At 42.7% G+C, this 16586-nt stretch overlaps 1 protein-coding gene across 1 annotated transcript in view; it reads left to right on the top strand.

Annotated features, from left to right (window-relative positions):
- FRAS1 (Fraser extracellular matrix complex subunit 1) overlaps window positions 1-16586 on the top strand; it is a 42939-nt gene that overhangs the window by 11581 nt on the left and 14772 nt on the right. The window contains exons 5-20 of the mRNA XM_010709645.3: window positions 2476-2590; window positions 3074-3211; window positions 3976-4008; window positions 4709-4840; window positions 5255-5380; window positions 6164-6411; window positions 7882-8030; window positions 8414-8576; window positions 9351-9486; window positions 10470-10660; window positions 11046-11199; window positions 11688-11951; window positions 12730-12918; window positions 13236-13355; window positions 13814-13993; window positions 15989-16113. Coding sequence (XP_010707947.1) covers window positions 2476-2590; window positions 3074-3211; window positions 3976-4008; window positions 4709-4840; window positions 5255-5380; window positions 6164-6411; window positions 7882-8030; window positions 8414-8576; window positions 9351-9486; window positions 10470-10660; window positions 11046-11199; window positions 11688-11951; window positions 12730-12918; window positions 13236-13355; window positions 13814-13993; window positions 15989-16113 — 2463 coding nt within the window. The remainder of the gene's footprint in view (window positions 1-2475; window positions 2591-3073; window positions 3212-3975; window positions 4009-4708; window positions 4841-5254; window positions 5381-6163; window positions 6412-7881; window positions 8031-8413; window positions 8577-9350; window positions 9487-10469; window positions 10661-11045; window positions 11200-11687; window positions 11952-12729; window positions 12919-13235; window positions 13356-13813; window positions 13994-15988; window positions 16114-16586) is intronic.

The following is a 16586-nucleotide window of genomic DNA, read 5'->3' as shown; positions in this document are numbered from 1 at the left end:
AAGGAGGAATCCTGTGTGCCTGTGCTGGAGGAGAGTATGGGTCTTTGCCAGGAAAGACCAAAGGAAGCAATGGGAGAGGAGTTGGTGAAAATTCCATGATACAAGGACCTTGTCAGGGTTTAAAATAGTGTTGACCTTTCACAGGTACTAATAAAACATGTTCAGATTGCTACGTGGAGCAATAGCCTGCAATGTGTCTTTGTTCTCTTGACTTTTTGTTGTTGCCATTACTGGTAAAATTGATGGGAGAGGTGTCTGACTAAGCCATGCTGCGCTGGATTTTATAGCTAATTACACACCACAAAATTCAATAGTGCCATAAAACACATTTTACGGAGGGGCGCCTCACAACCTGCAAGCCCTACCTGTGGGAGAGACAAATAGGCCTTGGAGGGCAACTATGAAGAAACTATAATCTTAAATCTTTTCATCATGAAATTGCACTTCCTTGCATCAGCATGATTGAGTTCTGTTCATTCATCTTCAAACTCCTTTAGAGTCATTCTGGCTTCAGCTGAAAAGCAAGCACAAAATGTTAAGTATTCCTATACCTGTAAACCATGTCTCTTTGAGTGTCCTTCCAAGAAAAGTCAGAGAAAATTTGATGACACTTGGGTAGTTAGACTGGACAAACATCTATACTACTTGTTTTTTATTCGCGTTACCTGTTTCCACCACACTGATAACATTGATAACAGGAGCCTAAGCTACACACAAGCTGAATGCAAACAGAATTTGGGTTTGTGAAGGAGGCAGTTTTTGTAAGCGTCTGAAAAGGGGGGTTCTTGCTTCCTTGGATGGCATGAAAGGATCACCGCTGTTACATTGAAGCCTGGAGTTTTTGCACGGAGGCTGTATGTAGATATCACACGTATGTATCACGTGTATGTTGATATCGCAAATGAACTTCATGGCTCTTGGTTCCAGCTATATACGTGACTGTTCCACATCTAAGATGGGTTGTCGAGCTTTTATTTGCTGCTTCGCAACAGACATTCATAGATTAAGCTATGGTTTCTCTTCTGATGTGTTTGCGTGAAAATACTGAAGAGAAATGAAGTGTGGGTTTGGTGACATTTGTGATGTTTTGAGCTGTCGTCAAGGAACCCTACCTTCCCTCAGTGTCCAGACTGGGTCTCGAGGGTCTTAGAATCATAGAATAAAAAGTTGGAAGGTACCTCAAAGATCATCTAGTTCCAGCTTCCCTGCCATGGGCAGTATTGGCAGTCAGTAGATCAGACTGCCTGGGAATCCATCAAGCTTGGCCTTGAACACCTTCAGGTGTGGGGCATTTGCAGCTTCTCTGGGCAGCCTGGGTTGCAGGATGGGACACAGGTTTGACAGGGTGGACTTAAAACCATTCAGTGAGCTGCACATGATGTGGTGGGTGGAAACCTGTAATTTGTTCCTGAACCTGATAATCTGATGTTCCAACAGAGGTTAATTAATTGCACTTTCCCTAATTTGACTTGTACTCCCCGTATTTTGTTAGTGATTATGAAATGAGCTAGATATTTTTCATACTCAGCTGGACTTCATTTGTTTCGGTGATTTCTCATGGCCATTATTTCTGCAAGGTTAAGGTTCATAAATTCATGCAAGTTAACTGTCCTTGACCACTTACGTCTATTCATACAACACCATAATTCTTGTAACATACTGACCACCCTTGACTAATTATGATCTTGTAATGGAAAGATCAGGCCATTTTTAGACAGGCTTAAAACAAAAAGGAAAGCTTTGATTCTTCTGTATTTGTATGGAAATGACTGAAACATTTTCAAGATTTCTTTTAAGAGCAAATCCAGTCCAGCCACATCAGATTGGACTGGAAGAGTAGGTAGGCAGTGAATTATACAATTGTCCAGGGAGTGTTTGATCAAAACAGATTTTTCTTTATCTGTTATTGGTTCCTGTAGGCAGAAAAATGAAGCTTCTCTCCCTGAGGTGGTCCAGCATCTGCAGGAGAAAGAGTGTGCTAAAAATCCTGCCACTCTCATGGACAGTCTCAAAGTGGGGGTGAGATCATGGTAACAGGAAGGAGGAGGCATTTGATTCTTATTTTTCCAAAGTTATAAGCCCGTTGTAATTGCCCAGCAAGGACTTACTGGGGGTAGGCCTGTGTAGTGACATCTTCTGTTGAGCATAATAGTACTCAGCTTCTGTGTTACATGTTCGATTTGGATTTTAGATGAGTTGAAAATGAGTTTAGATGTCCCTAAAAGCTAATTGGACTACTGTTAAGCTTTATTTTCCTCTGTAATTTCATCCCAATTAGTCCTTATTTAGTAGAAGTTTGAGGAACTTGGTAAGGGTTCAGCTCCTGTTCTTCGTCAGTTTTATGTCTAAGAGCCAGACCTTTACATTCAAAGTCTACCTTATCTTTTATAGCAAAGCAAATTCTTTTTTGTTGTATTTTTGTCTGTCTTTCCATGTCTCTTGTGTTGATGCTCTTGCTCTGATATGTTTATTGAGGTTCTGGAGGACCGCGTGACAGTGATTGAGCCTCATCACCTCTCCTTTGTAGACCCAGAGATTCCCAGTGAGAAAATCCTGTTCAACGTGACTGTCCCTCTCCTTCCTGGCCAAGGCAAGTGTACCTGTTCAGAACATGGCAGCTTGAATTAATTGGTATGCTTCTTTGAGCACATTTTATGTTTTTTTTCACTGTATATTGTTCTGTGAAAGTATTTGCTAAACTATTTGGCCCCCTTCATTAGCATTCTAACATCTTGTTTCTTTGGCTTGTTTAAGAGTATGCTGCAGTGCACAGATATTTTTCTTATGATTGACTGGAAGACATTGAATGTTGCACTGTGGCTTTCTGCTTCTAGCCTCTTTAGTGAGAGGTATTCAAAGAAAAAAGCAAATGAAGAATTTGTTCTAATTTCTCATGTCCTGTATTGCTCTGTAGGACCCATACTGGGTGCAGTTTCAGACATCTGACTCATTTAGCAACAGCTGAAGGTATAGAAGGAAGTACTTGGGAAGATAAAAAGAAGCCGTCCTCTATGGTGTCTTGTTTTAAAAATAAATAGATTCCTTCTCTTAATACTGAACTCTGTTTCTGTAGGTATTGTGGAGCATAGAGACAGACCTCTCTCCCCAGTCAGGTATTTCACTCAAGCAGATATAAACCATGGCAAGATTGCTTATCGTCCACCAACTGCAGCTCCACACTTGCGAGAGATTATTGCATTTTCATTTGCAGGTAATGAACTGAATGCTCTTTGCAGTGCCAAGTCAGACTGCTGGTTCTACTCCAGTTCTGGAATGATCTTGTGGCTAGTCATTGAATAATGCAACAGACGTGGGAATCTGCCTTGTGGGAACACTTCAGAAGTTCAGTCAATTCTTGAAATGATTTTTTTTGCCTCTTGTTCAGTATATCAGTTTTCAGGGAATTGTTGGGGTGTGACTGTGTTCTCTGCAGCGTTTAACATTATTGACACTCATACTGGATGTGGCACTGGTCAAACTGTTGATCTGGTGCCCTGTGGCTAGAAACTGTTGCGCTTCCCATGCTTGAGTACTGGCTCCAGCAGTCTTTAGGTTCAGACAAGAACTGATGAGTGTGAACTGAATCAATTTAGCCAGGATATTAGATTTCTGCCATCAGGAGGGTAACAGTCGGGAGCAAGAGGTAGAGGAGGAAAAATAGGAAAAACTTCAAACATGTTGGACCAGTTGGTGTATGGGATTATGTGATGAAATGACAGTATATGGTAGATGCAGTTCTACACATTGCCATGCCCTGCGCTGACACCCAGAGGAGTTTCACAGTCTGGAGGAGACAGCGTGTTTTTTGTCACTACCTGGAAAGAAAGTGTAGAAAAGAGTGCATCCCTTTTTAAGGATAGTCTCCAGTCTGGTTGAATGTCTGCACTTGCTTTCTCCAAAAGCTGTTCAAATCCATGTCAGTATGAACTGTCCTCTGCTAACTACAATTACTCTGTGCTTGTATTTATCCATCAGGTCTCCCAGAGTCAGTGAACTTCCGATTCACAGGTATGCAAACCATTTGCTGTTTCCTGGCCAAAGTTTTCCTTCCTGTGCCCTTCACGCTGCCTGTTACTCCTTGGCCTTTCTGAAGGGACATCTGTGGGCACCCGGTAGGAACTTCTAGAAATACATGTGCCCAAGGAATGTTCATTCCCTCTGTCCCAGCAGTGTTTTATACAAGTTAAGATGCAGTTGAGTAGGCACCTTTTTTCCAGTAGTTCCCTGGAATGTGTCATAAATTCATGTTCATTCCTGTTTTCCCTCTGTCTGAACAGGGACATCAGTGTTTCAATTTGTTGGGTTTTTTTGTTTGTTTGGTTTTCTTTTGTTTTGTTTTTTATGGTTTTTATGTTTTTTTTTAAATATACCGTGAAAATATTTCCACCATTGAATTGCTAGTAATTAGCTGCTTCTTACTTATCTAATATGTTTCCCTTTCCATGTACTATCTAGCACAGGTATGCAAAGTGATACACTTGCAAGGAGACTTATGGGTACGCTTGGTAGATAAATGGAAGATAGTATGCACACACACATGCTCTGATTTTTACAAGTTATACTTTTTGTGCTAGAAAATGAGTTAGGGACAAAGATAAATACCTCTGGATAGGTGTGAGTTGTATGTTTACGCCCACACAGATCTGTAGATTTGTGAATCTCTGAAAGCACATCCCTATGCTCAGTTGTTGTTTTTGTCTGTGTCTAGTGTCAGGTGGAGAGCACACAACCCCAGAGATGGTGTTTGTCATTCACTTGCTCTCTGCAGAGCAGCATCCTCCAGTCTTCCAGATCACAGCTCCTTTCCTGGAGGTCAGCCAGGGGGGCAAGGCCACCATTGGTGAGTAGGCTGGAAAGGATGGGGCAGCAGAGTTTTTTCTCGTAAGCCACTTTCCGGTGGTGTCAGGATGCTTGTTGGAGTTTTTATAAATATCACTCTAATATGTGGACATACGCACATCTCTCTCTCTTAAAAACTGAAGGTTTGTGTAGCTGTCATACTAGAAATACTGTGAGTCACTGGCAGTAAGTTCTCTGAATCAATATCCGATCCAAACATTATCATGGGACTAATTATTTCCATGAAGGCAGCAAGCCCTTGGGCTAGGGATGCTCCAGAATTATTTGACTTTTCAGGTACTGACTAAATTAAAATTTTTTGTCTCTGTTCACAAAAACAGATGACAGAGTTTAGGGACGTTACCAGAGCAGTGTGTAAGGATGCTGAAGCCTCTGTTCTATATCTCTGGCACAGGGATCCAGTTGGCTGTGAGCGACACAGATACAGCTCCTGAGGACCTCTTCTTTGAGCTGGTGAAACCTCCCCATCATGGCATCATGCTCAAGCGTGGTGCAGGTGTGCAGGAGCACATGAGAGCAGGTGAATTGAGCAGAAGTCTTCTTCAGCACAGTCTTCTACTCACATCCAGCTTCTACCTATTCATTCAACTGGTTTCGTTGGGTAGGAGGAGACAGATGCCTCTAAAAGATACAGCTGCAGCCACAGATGTGTTGAATTCTTTGACTGGAAGTGTGTGACTGCAGGAGAGAGTATGTGAAAGATCATTTCCTGTTTGATGTTTACTTCCTGGCCGAGATAATTTCAATAACACGTATGTGGGCTGATGGGCAGTCACTCTACTGTGATAAGAGTACCAGCTGCTAATCAGAAGAGACCTTTTGCTTTACATGATAAATTACATGTGAAATAATACTTAGTGAACATTTCTGCTGAAGTCTGCATAATCTGTGGTGATGCAGCAGTCAAGGCCTTCTGTGGAGATTTTGGTGGCAGCAGTTTCTAGTGTATTAACAGATGAACAAATATTGTCTGTAAGACAGTAGTGCAAACAGATGTGGAGAGGGAAGCCTTATCTAGTTATGACAGGCCTGAGTTTACAAAGCACCTGGGAAGAAAGGAGGATCTGTGCACTTACAGAGAATTGTCACTGTGTCTGTAAAATAGACGAGGTTACAGCTTTTCCTTTGCCCTACACATATATTACGTCCTTAAAAATGTTTTCGTAACTCACACTCTGTAGGGATGGTATTAAATGCCAGGTAGGCGTGTGATTAAATCTGTTGCTAAATTGGGGCCTTAGGCCGTTTGAACTGGATTGGTGCACTAGCAGTTTTCCTAACTTCTGTATTTCTTTCTGGGAAGGTGACACCTTCACCTATGAGGATGTCACTCGAAATGCTCTGCAGTACGTGCATGATGGCTCAGCAGCAGCAGAAGACAGCATGGAAATCTCTGTCACCGATGGCATCACCACAGTGACCACAGTGCTGAGGGTGGAAGTGTCCCTGCTGGATAACAACGGTCCACAGCTGGCTCCAGGCTGCCTGTTGGCAATCACTGTGGCTAGTAAAAGCTCTGCAACTCTCTCTCGATTGCACCTTGCTTACACTGTAAGCTTTTGTCTATTTCTAAACCCAGTGAATGTTGCCACCATCCCATGCCTAATCCCCACACAAACCCTTTGCCACCCACACTCTTTGCAGTTAGTGTGGATTCTTGGCAAAGGGCTCAGCTTTTGACTGTGTCCTGCCAAAAAGGGGACAACAGACTCTTTCTTCCAGCAGGGTTTTAAGGCTATCCCTGCTTGCCTGAAACTGCCATGCTAAGACGAGAACTGAGTTAATCCCAGATTTTTGTATCAAACAGACTCCCTAACAACACATCTGTATTTTCAAGCTGATAAGTCCACGACAATTTCTTCCTCCTCACACAATTGTGAAATTGTCTGGTTCTTTTCTGCACAAGCTTCAAGGGTTGTTGTTGTTGTGTTGTTTTTTTGGTTTTTTTTGAGCAAACCAAGATTCTGTGCTCCCTGATGTAGCTTTGAGTTGATTCCAGTGTTTGTGTTGTTGTATGCATTGTCCTACTGGCAAAATTCAGAGAAAGGTGTTCTCCCAGTTGGTTTCGCAGCGAAGACACTGGCAGTGGATTTCAGGTGTGCAGATACGCTCCTTTTAGAGAGGAGGTTGAAGAGATTGCAGTGCACATGTGAGTCTGGAGAGACCTAAGATAGTGGCTGTCAGAGAGATGGTTAGAAAACTGCAGTTAGGTAGAATAAGAAAGCAGGCAAATGTTTTTTTCCAAAGGATCTGCCTGGATAAAAGTCAGGGATCTGTCCCATTCTCCTTATGAAGAAGAAGGTCGACAAGGGAGCTGTTCAGGTTTAATGTCAAGAACACAACAGTCACAGAAAAGAGGATTTATTTCCTGATCCATATCCTGAGAATATGATTTCTGCCTTGGGTTTTATCTTTCTGGCAACCAAGAAAAGCTTTTATTAGAAAGATGACATATGAGTCATTATGTCACAGAAGTGATTGTACCTAACAAAGTTAAAAAGAGCCAGGAACAACTTCTTGCGTAATACGAAACAGGCTTTTGAAGCATTGCTCCACACCACTTTTACTAAGAACTGAACAGAGAGTGCCTCTGAAGCATTAGTGGGCAACAGTTACTCCCTCTGCAGGGTGTCTTTTTGGCTCATTTTTTCTGGAGTTGGGAAGAGCATATTACATAAATGACCCAGTCCTCTGGGAATGTAAAGTAATTTGAAAATAGAAGTACTGGTTTTAGCTTTGGGAATTTGTTGGTGTAATACAAGGACAGAAGGAGAACCTCTCTGAACTGAGAGAAAAGGAAAATACGTTTTGTAGCAGGTACTGGGAATGTCCACCTAATTGACTTTTCTCATCATTAGAGCTTCATTCATTGTTCATCAGCTGAAGGTCTGACCCTGTTGGTTTGATATATTCCCCTAAAACAATATTTTCTTCATCTTTCCATTTTCAATGGATGGAAGCAAACGCTAACCCTGTTTTGTGTGTTTTTTTTATTTTATTTTATTTTTCCTTCATGTTTAGGACAACAATTCTCCTGACTCAGAGATAAGAATCCAGTTAATATCTCTGCCCACGTACGGCACCCTTTTACGGACGTCTGGCTCTCATGCTGAAGAGCTTTCTAGGGTTTATAACTTCACCATGGAAGACATCAACAACCAGAGGATCAGGTGTCAAATAGCTATTCTCCTTCTAAGTCATACTAGTTAAAAGCTCGGTGGGCTTTCCACAGGGAACTCAGGACTGTATTAGGATGGTGAAAGGTATCCAAGATAGTATTTTCTTGGCAATTGTGACCTGTGAGACTATAAATGAGAGCATTTCCTTTGTACAGAATTAGGTAGTTGGTTGAAATTATGAGAATTTTTTTCTGTGCAATGTCATGGTGATACTTTAGGTAGGCAGTGTAAAAGATGTGATTTCAAAGAGTTCAGGAAATGCCTGGGTTTGGGAACTGAAATACCACTTCTGTTCCAAGAGATGTGCTTGGATGAGGTGTTTTAGCCCAGCTGTCAGTGAGACTCCCTGACACAGCTTGTGTTTTGACTTGCAGTTACTCAACTGTGTTTGAGACGAGCAATCAGCCAGTTACGGATGTCTTTCACTTCACTGTTTTTGATGCTGATAATAACCGGCTTGACAGACAGATGTTTACCATCACCATCACGTCTGCCCAGGCAGTACCATCACTCATTGTGTTTGCTGACCATATCACTGTAAGTGGCTACCCAAGATATTGGAAACAATGATAAGAATTTCTTACATGTGGGGAATCAGACAGTTTTTCTGGACTGAGGGCAAATCACTGCAGAAACATGGTGTTACATATGCAATCTTGTGAGTGCAGAAGGTTAAGAAATTACTTGGAGGCCAGAGGAGACTGAGTGTACTGTTGCATTCCTGAACTTCATCTGCTTACTTCTATTCTAGTCAGGAGCTAGGTTCTTCCTAGGGTGTCCCATTGATATCAGTAGAACAAGTCAAATTTACCTTGTTTAGTATTTGGCCCCTTATTTCACCAGCTTGTATGTAAAAGGTGAGCAGAAGATGAAAGAGTCTGAAAACACCCGTTGTTTTCAGATACCTGGCATTTCAGACTCATTAGCAAAGCCTTTTGAAGTCATCTCCCTCTTTTCTAGCTTGGAGTTCACCCTTCCTCGCCTTCAAAAGATTCTCCTCAACAAGTAAAGCAGATTTTGCCTTCTAAGAGGTCAGCATGACTCTGCCAGTTCCTTTTTTTTTTTCCCTGATAAAACATTCACAGGCTTCTCTTGGGGGCCAGGCAGGTTTCGTTCTTATCATTCTACCTCACCTCCCAGCTGATCTCATGGTGGACAGATCTGAGGGAGGATGGGACAGGACTTCAGAGAAATGAGCACTGTGAAGACCAGAAAATTCTCCTACGTGGGCTGGTGATACACTTGTTCAGTCATGACTCATCCATTGCTGTGTGCGTGGGCTGTACTTTGTCATGCACTTTTGTTTTCCAGGTGGATGAAGGGGGCAGGGTCCCACTTCTGGCTCATCACCACTTAACTGCTGATTATGATACTGCTGCCAAGGAAGATCTGAGGGTCACAGTTATCACTCTACCTGTGTATGGCTACATTGAAAACACTAAGACAGGTAAAGTGCCTGGCTCTCTCTTCTTCCTCCTGGCTACTGAAAGGAAACATAGAAATTGCAGGTTCTAGTTTCCCTCATCATGGTTCCTCTGTGCAGTGGTCAGCATTACGAGATAAACTGTCTCTGGAGAGCATTACTTTCTAATTCTCATTTGGAGGCTGGTACAAGCTGTGAGACTGGGGCAATAAGAGCTTTTTCAAACATTCTGTTTTCATCATGCTTTATTTTGACTGCTCTTGTTCTACAGAACAAATTCTACTGAATTCCTCTAAATGTTACAGTGAGCTTGAAGGCTGGGAGAGCTGTGGAATAGCGTCTCTGGTAACACTCTTTTATGTCATTGTATTTCCAAGAAAAAGTAGAATCTATGCTGGACTGTCCAGAGTTACTCATCCAGGAGGACTGTTTGCTTAGTTATACTCAGGGGTGATCCTAGCAATAACATAAATCATTTTACTCAAATTACAGCTTCCCTTGGTAAAATATCACCGTGGGCTGGTAGTGTCACAGCTTGTTGCAGCAGATACTGCCCTTCTTCTGGAGTACGTGGTTTGCTAACCATCACACGTCATTCCTCCTAATAGTTCTCAGCTCTTGCCATTTAAGTAATGGAGAGCCTCCATCCTTGAATGGGCCACGACTGGTTGGTTTTCTTGGGGGAGCAGACTTTTGCAAGGTGCAGTTTGATATAGTGATTGTACTGGTGCCAGATGGCACATTAGCCATTGTCTCATCACTGAAGAATGTTGTAATTCTGAGATGGGGGCTTGCTTTTACTGTGCATAGAACTGCAGCTTTCTTAATGCCTGCTCTAATGCGGTAGATGTTGCTTTCTACAAAGGTCACAAGATGACAGAAGTCATGTTTTAGGAATGAACATCTTGCATCCTTCAGTGTATCATTCTTCTCTTAATCCTGCTGCTTCTATGTTTAGTTTATCAGTGACTTGAACACTTTTTTACCAGAAGCATTATGTTTTGCAGGTGAGAGTTTTGGACCGCAGAGTGCTGTTACCACAGATGCATCTTTTTCCATTCAAGATGTTCTAGAGAACAGCATTTACTACTTTCAGAGTGTCCACGAAAGCATTGAGCCAACAAGTGATGTTTTCAGCTTTTACGTGAGCGATGGCTTCAGCCAGTCTGAGGTGCACAGCATCAACATCACCATTCAGGTACACCTGTTCTTTCTGGCTGCAAGAACCCTCTCTTTTCGCATAGACACTTGACTTTCTGAAGTACAGCACCTTCTAGTTGTGAGCTTTCCTCACACCTTTATAATACATGTGTAGGGGATTAGAGAGTTTCCTTCCTCTGAACTATTTCCTTCCCCTTGTACAGGAGCATATATCCTCTGCCACACCAGAGAAGGGTTGTGCATTGCAGACTCTTCCCCAGGGCTTATTTCTCAGGTGTATTCATCCTCTTAGAAGCAGCCACGTTACTGGGGAAATTTGGAGAGTCTGCTGTCGTCCATCTGTTGGTATTAGCACCACTACTGTCACAAAGTGCTCATTTCTCCTTGGCCTTTTCCCTTGTTTGACTTTGGGATCTGTGCAGCGGCGGAATGATGAGCCCCCAAAGATGGTGTTGGAACCTGTCAGAGTGCATGAGAGCTCTAGTGTGGTTGTTACCAACTCCTCGCTCAACCTGCAGGACCTGGACACCCAGAATAGTGAGCTTGTCATTGTGGTTACCAAAAGTCCTGAACATGGTAAGTCCTGACAAGCTGGGGTGGGAGCATGAATATATGAATATTTGTGTGTGTGTGTGTGTGTGTGTGTGTGTGTGTGTGTGTGTGTGTGTCTGTATCTGTAATAGCCCCTGATGTGAGAGAGAAGCCTGCTACATTTGTATAAAGCACATTTAGACCAGCAGTGGCATAGCAATCGCACTTCAGGGCACACTTGCTCTTTGATAGCTTTCCCAATTTGTGAGAGAGGGAAAAGACAGACTGCACCCACTTCTCTGGAAAGCTCCCTTTTGTGTTATCCCATTTCCCCATTGTGGGGTTCAGTTCCGAAGAACAGAGCATCTTGCAATGATAAAGAAAAGGCAGGGTGTACAGTGAAGGCAATATGCAAAAAACTTCCATCAGTTCTTTTAGTAAAACCATGTCCACTTCCATGCATCCTACTGGGAGCCTGCATGCAAAGGGTGCCATGTCCTCCTCATAATTTTGATGCACCTGTTGTTTGTCAGGTCACCTTCGCAGGAGGCAGACAGCTGTGGAGCCCCCAGAGCATGGACAAGTGCTGTCTCTGGGCTCGTCCTTCACCTACCAGGACATTTTGGATGAGCTGATTGTTTATTCTCAGAGCGGTGCAGCAGCGCAGACGGATGAGTTTGGCTTCTCAATCACAGATGGTCTCTACATGCAGACAGGGAAGCTGGAGTTCTCCATGGAGCTGCCAAATAAGCAGCTGCCCACATTGACTGTCAACAGAGTCCTGCAGCTCACCACTGGTATGGGAAGAGAGGGTGGAATGGTGTCACTTGTTCAGGCAGCCCTGTGGGAGAAATTCTTCATCTCCTGCTGAATGTAATGGCAAGGTGTAGGTGTGAACTCATGCCTTTTGTTTGACTGGGGAGGTCTTTTCCAAATAATCTCCTCATAATGGAGCCAGGATCAGTTGTCTGTTGAAAGGTAAAGGGACAGGGGAAAAGGAATTACAGGCATAGATATTTTTATGCATGCTGTAGTTAAGCACTGCCTCCCAAAAACAATTTCAGAGCTCTGTATTTGTTAGTTGAGGAGGAACATGTGAGAGCATCTAACCTCAGTTCTGACAGATAGCTGCCAGCTTTTCAGAAGCTTTGTCTACACAGCTTTAGTTCACATTTCTGAAAATGTGTCAGCTCTACTTAAGCTGTTATGTCTCTGTTGTGCAGGTCTGGTTAAGTATGACATCATGCAAGGCTGAAAGCCACTTTTCCATGGCAGTGCAGTGCCCACACAGTTTTCATTCCAGGGCATTCCAGCAAGCCTAGTGAGCAGGCAGTTGAGCAGGAACAAACCACATGCCTGGGACACTGCTGTGCCACATTGGACGTTCAGGTGGAGGATCCTTGTAGATGAGGCCTCTGTTTTACTTATGGTGGGGTTCTCCTTTCTCCCCCAGAAGTACCATATCCTGGTTCTGTAAAATGTGAGCTGCTATTTATACAGTGTGGTCCAGTCTAGACAGATCACTTAGCTGGATTGGCTGAAGCTGTTTGTGAGCTTTTTCTTTCTCTGGTTCAGGCTCTGCAGCACACATCACAGATCAACACTTGAAAGCAGCAGCTGTGTATCCAGATGACACAATGATCAGATTTGTCGTGAAGAGAGATCCCAGCGTGGGCCGTTTGCAGTTGACTGATACTGATAATCCAGTTGAGATCTCTGTCAGAGGGCCTGTCAAAAGTTTTACCCAGGCTGATATAAAGAAAGGTGAGAATGACTTTAGGTAATCATGGAAAGCAAAATATGTCTGTTCCTTTATGGGGAAGGATGATTTGAAAAAGGAAAGGGACAAGGAAGAAGGTAAGATAAGGTTGTTATGGTAGAATCACTACCATTTACTAAGTATTAAAAAGTCTCTCTCAGCATGAGAAAAAGAATAAAGAGAAAAAGCAATGAAACCTGAATCCAGGAGCTCTGTCAAGCTCCAGGTCCTTTGGCTTATATTTGTCAGCCTGCTTCCAAACTGGGAGTTACGTGAAGTTACCTGTAACGCAGTGCCTCTTTTCTCCTTTCCCTTTCTCCAGAGCAAGTGGTTTACAGTCACAAGAAGGGGGATCCTGGTGGAAATTTTGCCTTCACCTTTGATGTGATTGATGCAGATGGCAACAGACTGATGGACCAGTTTTTTCATATTAGTGTATTAGGTAAACAGTAGTCTAAAGTTATATTTTCATTGCTGCAAAGCTTTATAGATGCCCATTCCACATGTACAGCAAATTAAGATGGAATTCCTGAGATGCAGCTTTGATTCTCTGTCATTTTGAAGGCCTTTGAAGTTTGGGGCACGGAGAGGGTTTGTGGCTGCAAAGATCAGTTCTTTGGCCTCTGACAAACTTCACTGAAAAAGACATAAATACATAAGAATTCCCTGTAATGTCTTCATTCTGTCTAGATTGTCTTCGAGACATTACATTACTGTCCCTCTGTTAATGACAAGTCCCAGAATACTCATTTTGAAATTACCACTGTGGGGGGGTTCTCTTCTGAGGATGGTGTGTGTGACTACTGTCTTTTGCTTGTGAGCTAGTACCCAGTGGGAATAACACCGAGGAATGGAAAGAGACCATCTCTCCTAACTCTGCTTTGTATTTAACCCTTGCAGAGGACAGATTCCCTCCCTCCATCATCACTAACACAGGGCTGGTCTTAGATGAGAATTCTGCAAAGAAGATCACAACACTGCAGCTCTCTGCCACTGACCAGGACAGTGAGCCAACCCAGCTCCAGTACAAGCTCACCAAGCAGCCACAGCTGGGGCACCTGGAGCATACGGCCTCCCCAGGTTAGCAGGATGACATTTTGCTTGGTTGGTGATCCTAACAGCAAAGTACTGCAGATCTCTTGAGTCCTAAAGATTCACTTCAGGAAAAATGAGCATGGAGGCAGCTGAAAAATTATGGTTCCTGTTAGCAATTTGTGGTCATTAGTTCAAAGAGCTGGAGGATAAGGTGCATGGAGGCACAGCAGCCTGATAATTGCAGATGAGGGTATATTCAGCTGCTGAATGAATATATATCCCATGCCTTGCCTGGTGGACTTAGCAGATCAGGCCAGCGCACTGTGTGAATCTCCTCTTTCAATACTGACTGCTGCTTCAGCATGACAGGCAAACCTTCAGCCTTCTCTGTGACCACAAAGAGTGCAGTGCCCTAAAGAATCCATCCCCTAATGACCATGGTAATAGAGCCCACATTGATGAACAGACACCTTCCTTCGTCTCCCTCGTGACCACGGTGCCACTTGGTCCTTCAACTCCAGCCTCATCTTCAGCTATGCTCTGGAGAGAAGAAGGGAATTATGCAGTGAGTTCTTTCTGTGGCATGATGGATCCGCTAGCTAATGAAGTCTGGTAGTTCAGGGGGGTTTCGATCAATCCTGTGAAACTCAGAAAACAATTCCATGCAAATATGATCTGAATTTCAGAGTTGCTTTGCATGCTCAGTTATCCACAAAGCGTATGAGTATTATATGCCTTTTTGCTGAATTAGTTTACATCTGTTCTGTCATAAAATATGCTCTTCTAATGTAGATTATACTCACCTAAGATACATTTCTTCTTTGAATTAGAATTCTTAGAATTGGATTTCTTCTTGACAAGACATTAAGGTGTGTTTGCTGTGTTTTCAGGATGCAGTCAGTTCCTGTATAGCACATTTTCAGTGTATGGTTTGCGTCATAGCCTCACTGTGTAAGATGTACTCTGACACACGTGTTGACAGACTAGGAATAATGAATGAAAGATTTAAATAAATAAATTCCCTGCTGGGAGAAAATTAAAAAGCAGTGCTTTTGTCTGAGTTGCAAACTAATTGATAGATCTGGTTCTTTTGAAATCTGAAATAGATGGATTAAGGATTTTATTCCCCTTGTTACTTAAGATGTGACAATTTGGATTTTTGTGCTTTTTTGTGTCCACAATGGACAAAGGTAGAGGGTTGTACAATCTGAAAGAGTTGTTCTCATGATTGAAATGACCTAAACCTAAGGAGAGAGTTCTGAAGTGCTCAAAAGAGAACACAAACCTTTAAAGCTAATGAGCTCAAGGGAAACCTTGGCTAATCAACCATTCCTGGGTCATCTATTTAAGCCAGATCTCTCTATCTTAGCTATGTGGGATAGTTGCTTGCAGCCATTTAACATGATAAACTAGCAAAAACCTTTTTTCTGGGTTTTTGTTGTTGATAAGAGCAGGAAAACTTGGCAAATGCAGCAGTAAGGGTTAAAGGCTCGAATGCTTTTTAAAATGTGTTTTGGCTACCTTTCTGTGTGTGTCACACGTAAGGACCTGCAAAAGTGTCAATATAAGTCAGTGTGGAAAATGGAGCTTAGTCTGTTCTACATGCTGGGGTACAAGAAGGGGAAAATAAAGCAGAGAGTTTGAGGATATTTTTGTAAGCAGTGAGGCTGGGAATCTTCTGCCCATGGTCAGTGATACCAAGGTTAGATCAATCCTTCATGGCAATGAGAATGAAAGAAGATCGAAACAGCTCCTATTTTTGCACCATTTTTTCTCTTGTTCTATAACAAGCAGCTCATCCTGAATAGGGTATGCCAGCAGTGAGAGGTGTTGTAAAGTCTGTAAAGAAGTTTATAGTTCTGTTTGTAGAAGTGCCTTTTTTCGTTTAGAAGTTGTTGAACAGAGTGTTTATGAGGTACAGCCTGAATTAGAGCATAGCAAGTGAAGACTGAATACTTAAGGCTACATATGTCCAACGCCCTGCATTTTTCCCTTCCTCGCTCTTTCTATATGCGTTATCCCCTATTGTTCTTTTCCTAGGGACAAAAATCAGTTCTTTCAGCCAGACAGACTTGGCCTCTCGCAGCATCCAATATGTTCACACTAGTGACACTGAAAAGCATACAGATGCCTTCACCTTCTCTGTGTCTGATGGAACAAATGAGGTAGGTCCGAGCATGAATTTTCCCGAGTCTGAGCAGACTATTGATTCTGTAGGATGTACTGGGATTCTGTTATCCTCGTGTCCTTTCAAGAGAGAGATGCATGTAGCATAGGAAGTGAAAAAAGCCATACATAAGCTTGTAATTTAGCAATGGTGGTTCCTCTTCCCTGCTGTGAGAGATGTTATGTGCCACAGGGAGAGTTAAGAGCTCTGTGAAGGGAGGGGCAGCTACCTGAGGTGTAGGCCCATGAGACTGAATTACCAACATCTCATTTTCTTTTGATTACCACTTGCTCATCGAGATCAGCTTTGATTCAGTGCACTGATAAAGCACTCAGAAGCACAGTTATACCCTCAAGATCTGCTTCCTACTTTCTAAAAGGGAAAAATTGTAGCTGCAAATAGAGAGAAGGGAACAAAGTAGAGTGAGTGATGGAGAGAAGAGTGAGTGTCTTCAAACGTCTCAGAAAGCAG

Source organism: Meleagris gallopavo, chromosome 4 (assembly GCF_000146605.3).
Source record: "Meleagris gallopavo isolate NT-WF06-2002-E0010 breed Aviagen turkey brand Nicholas breeding stock chromosome 4, Turkey_5.1, whole genome shotgun sequence".
In the NCBI taxonomy this organism is placed as follows: domain Eukaryota; kingdom Metazoa; phylum Chordata; class Aves; order Galliformes; family Phasianidae; genus Meleagris; species Meleagris gallopavo.
The sequence above is the reverse complement of the archived record's forward strand: the minus strand, read 5'-3'. Positions and strand labels throughout refer to the sequence as shown.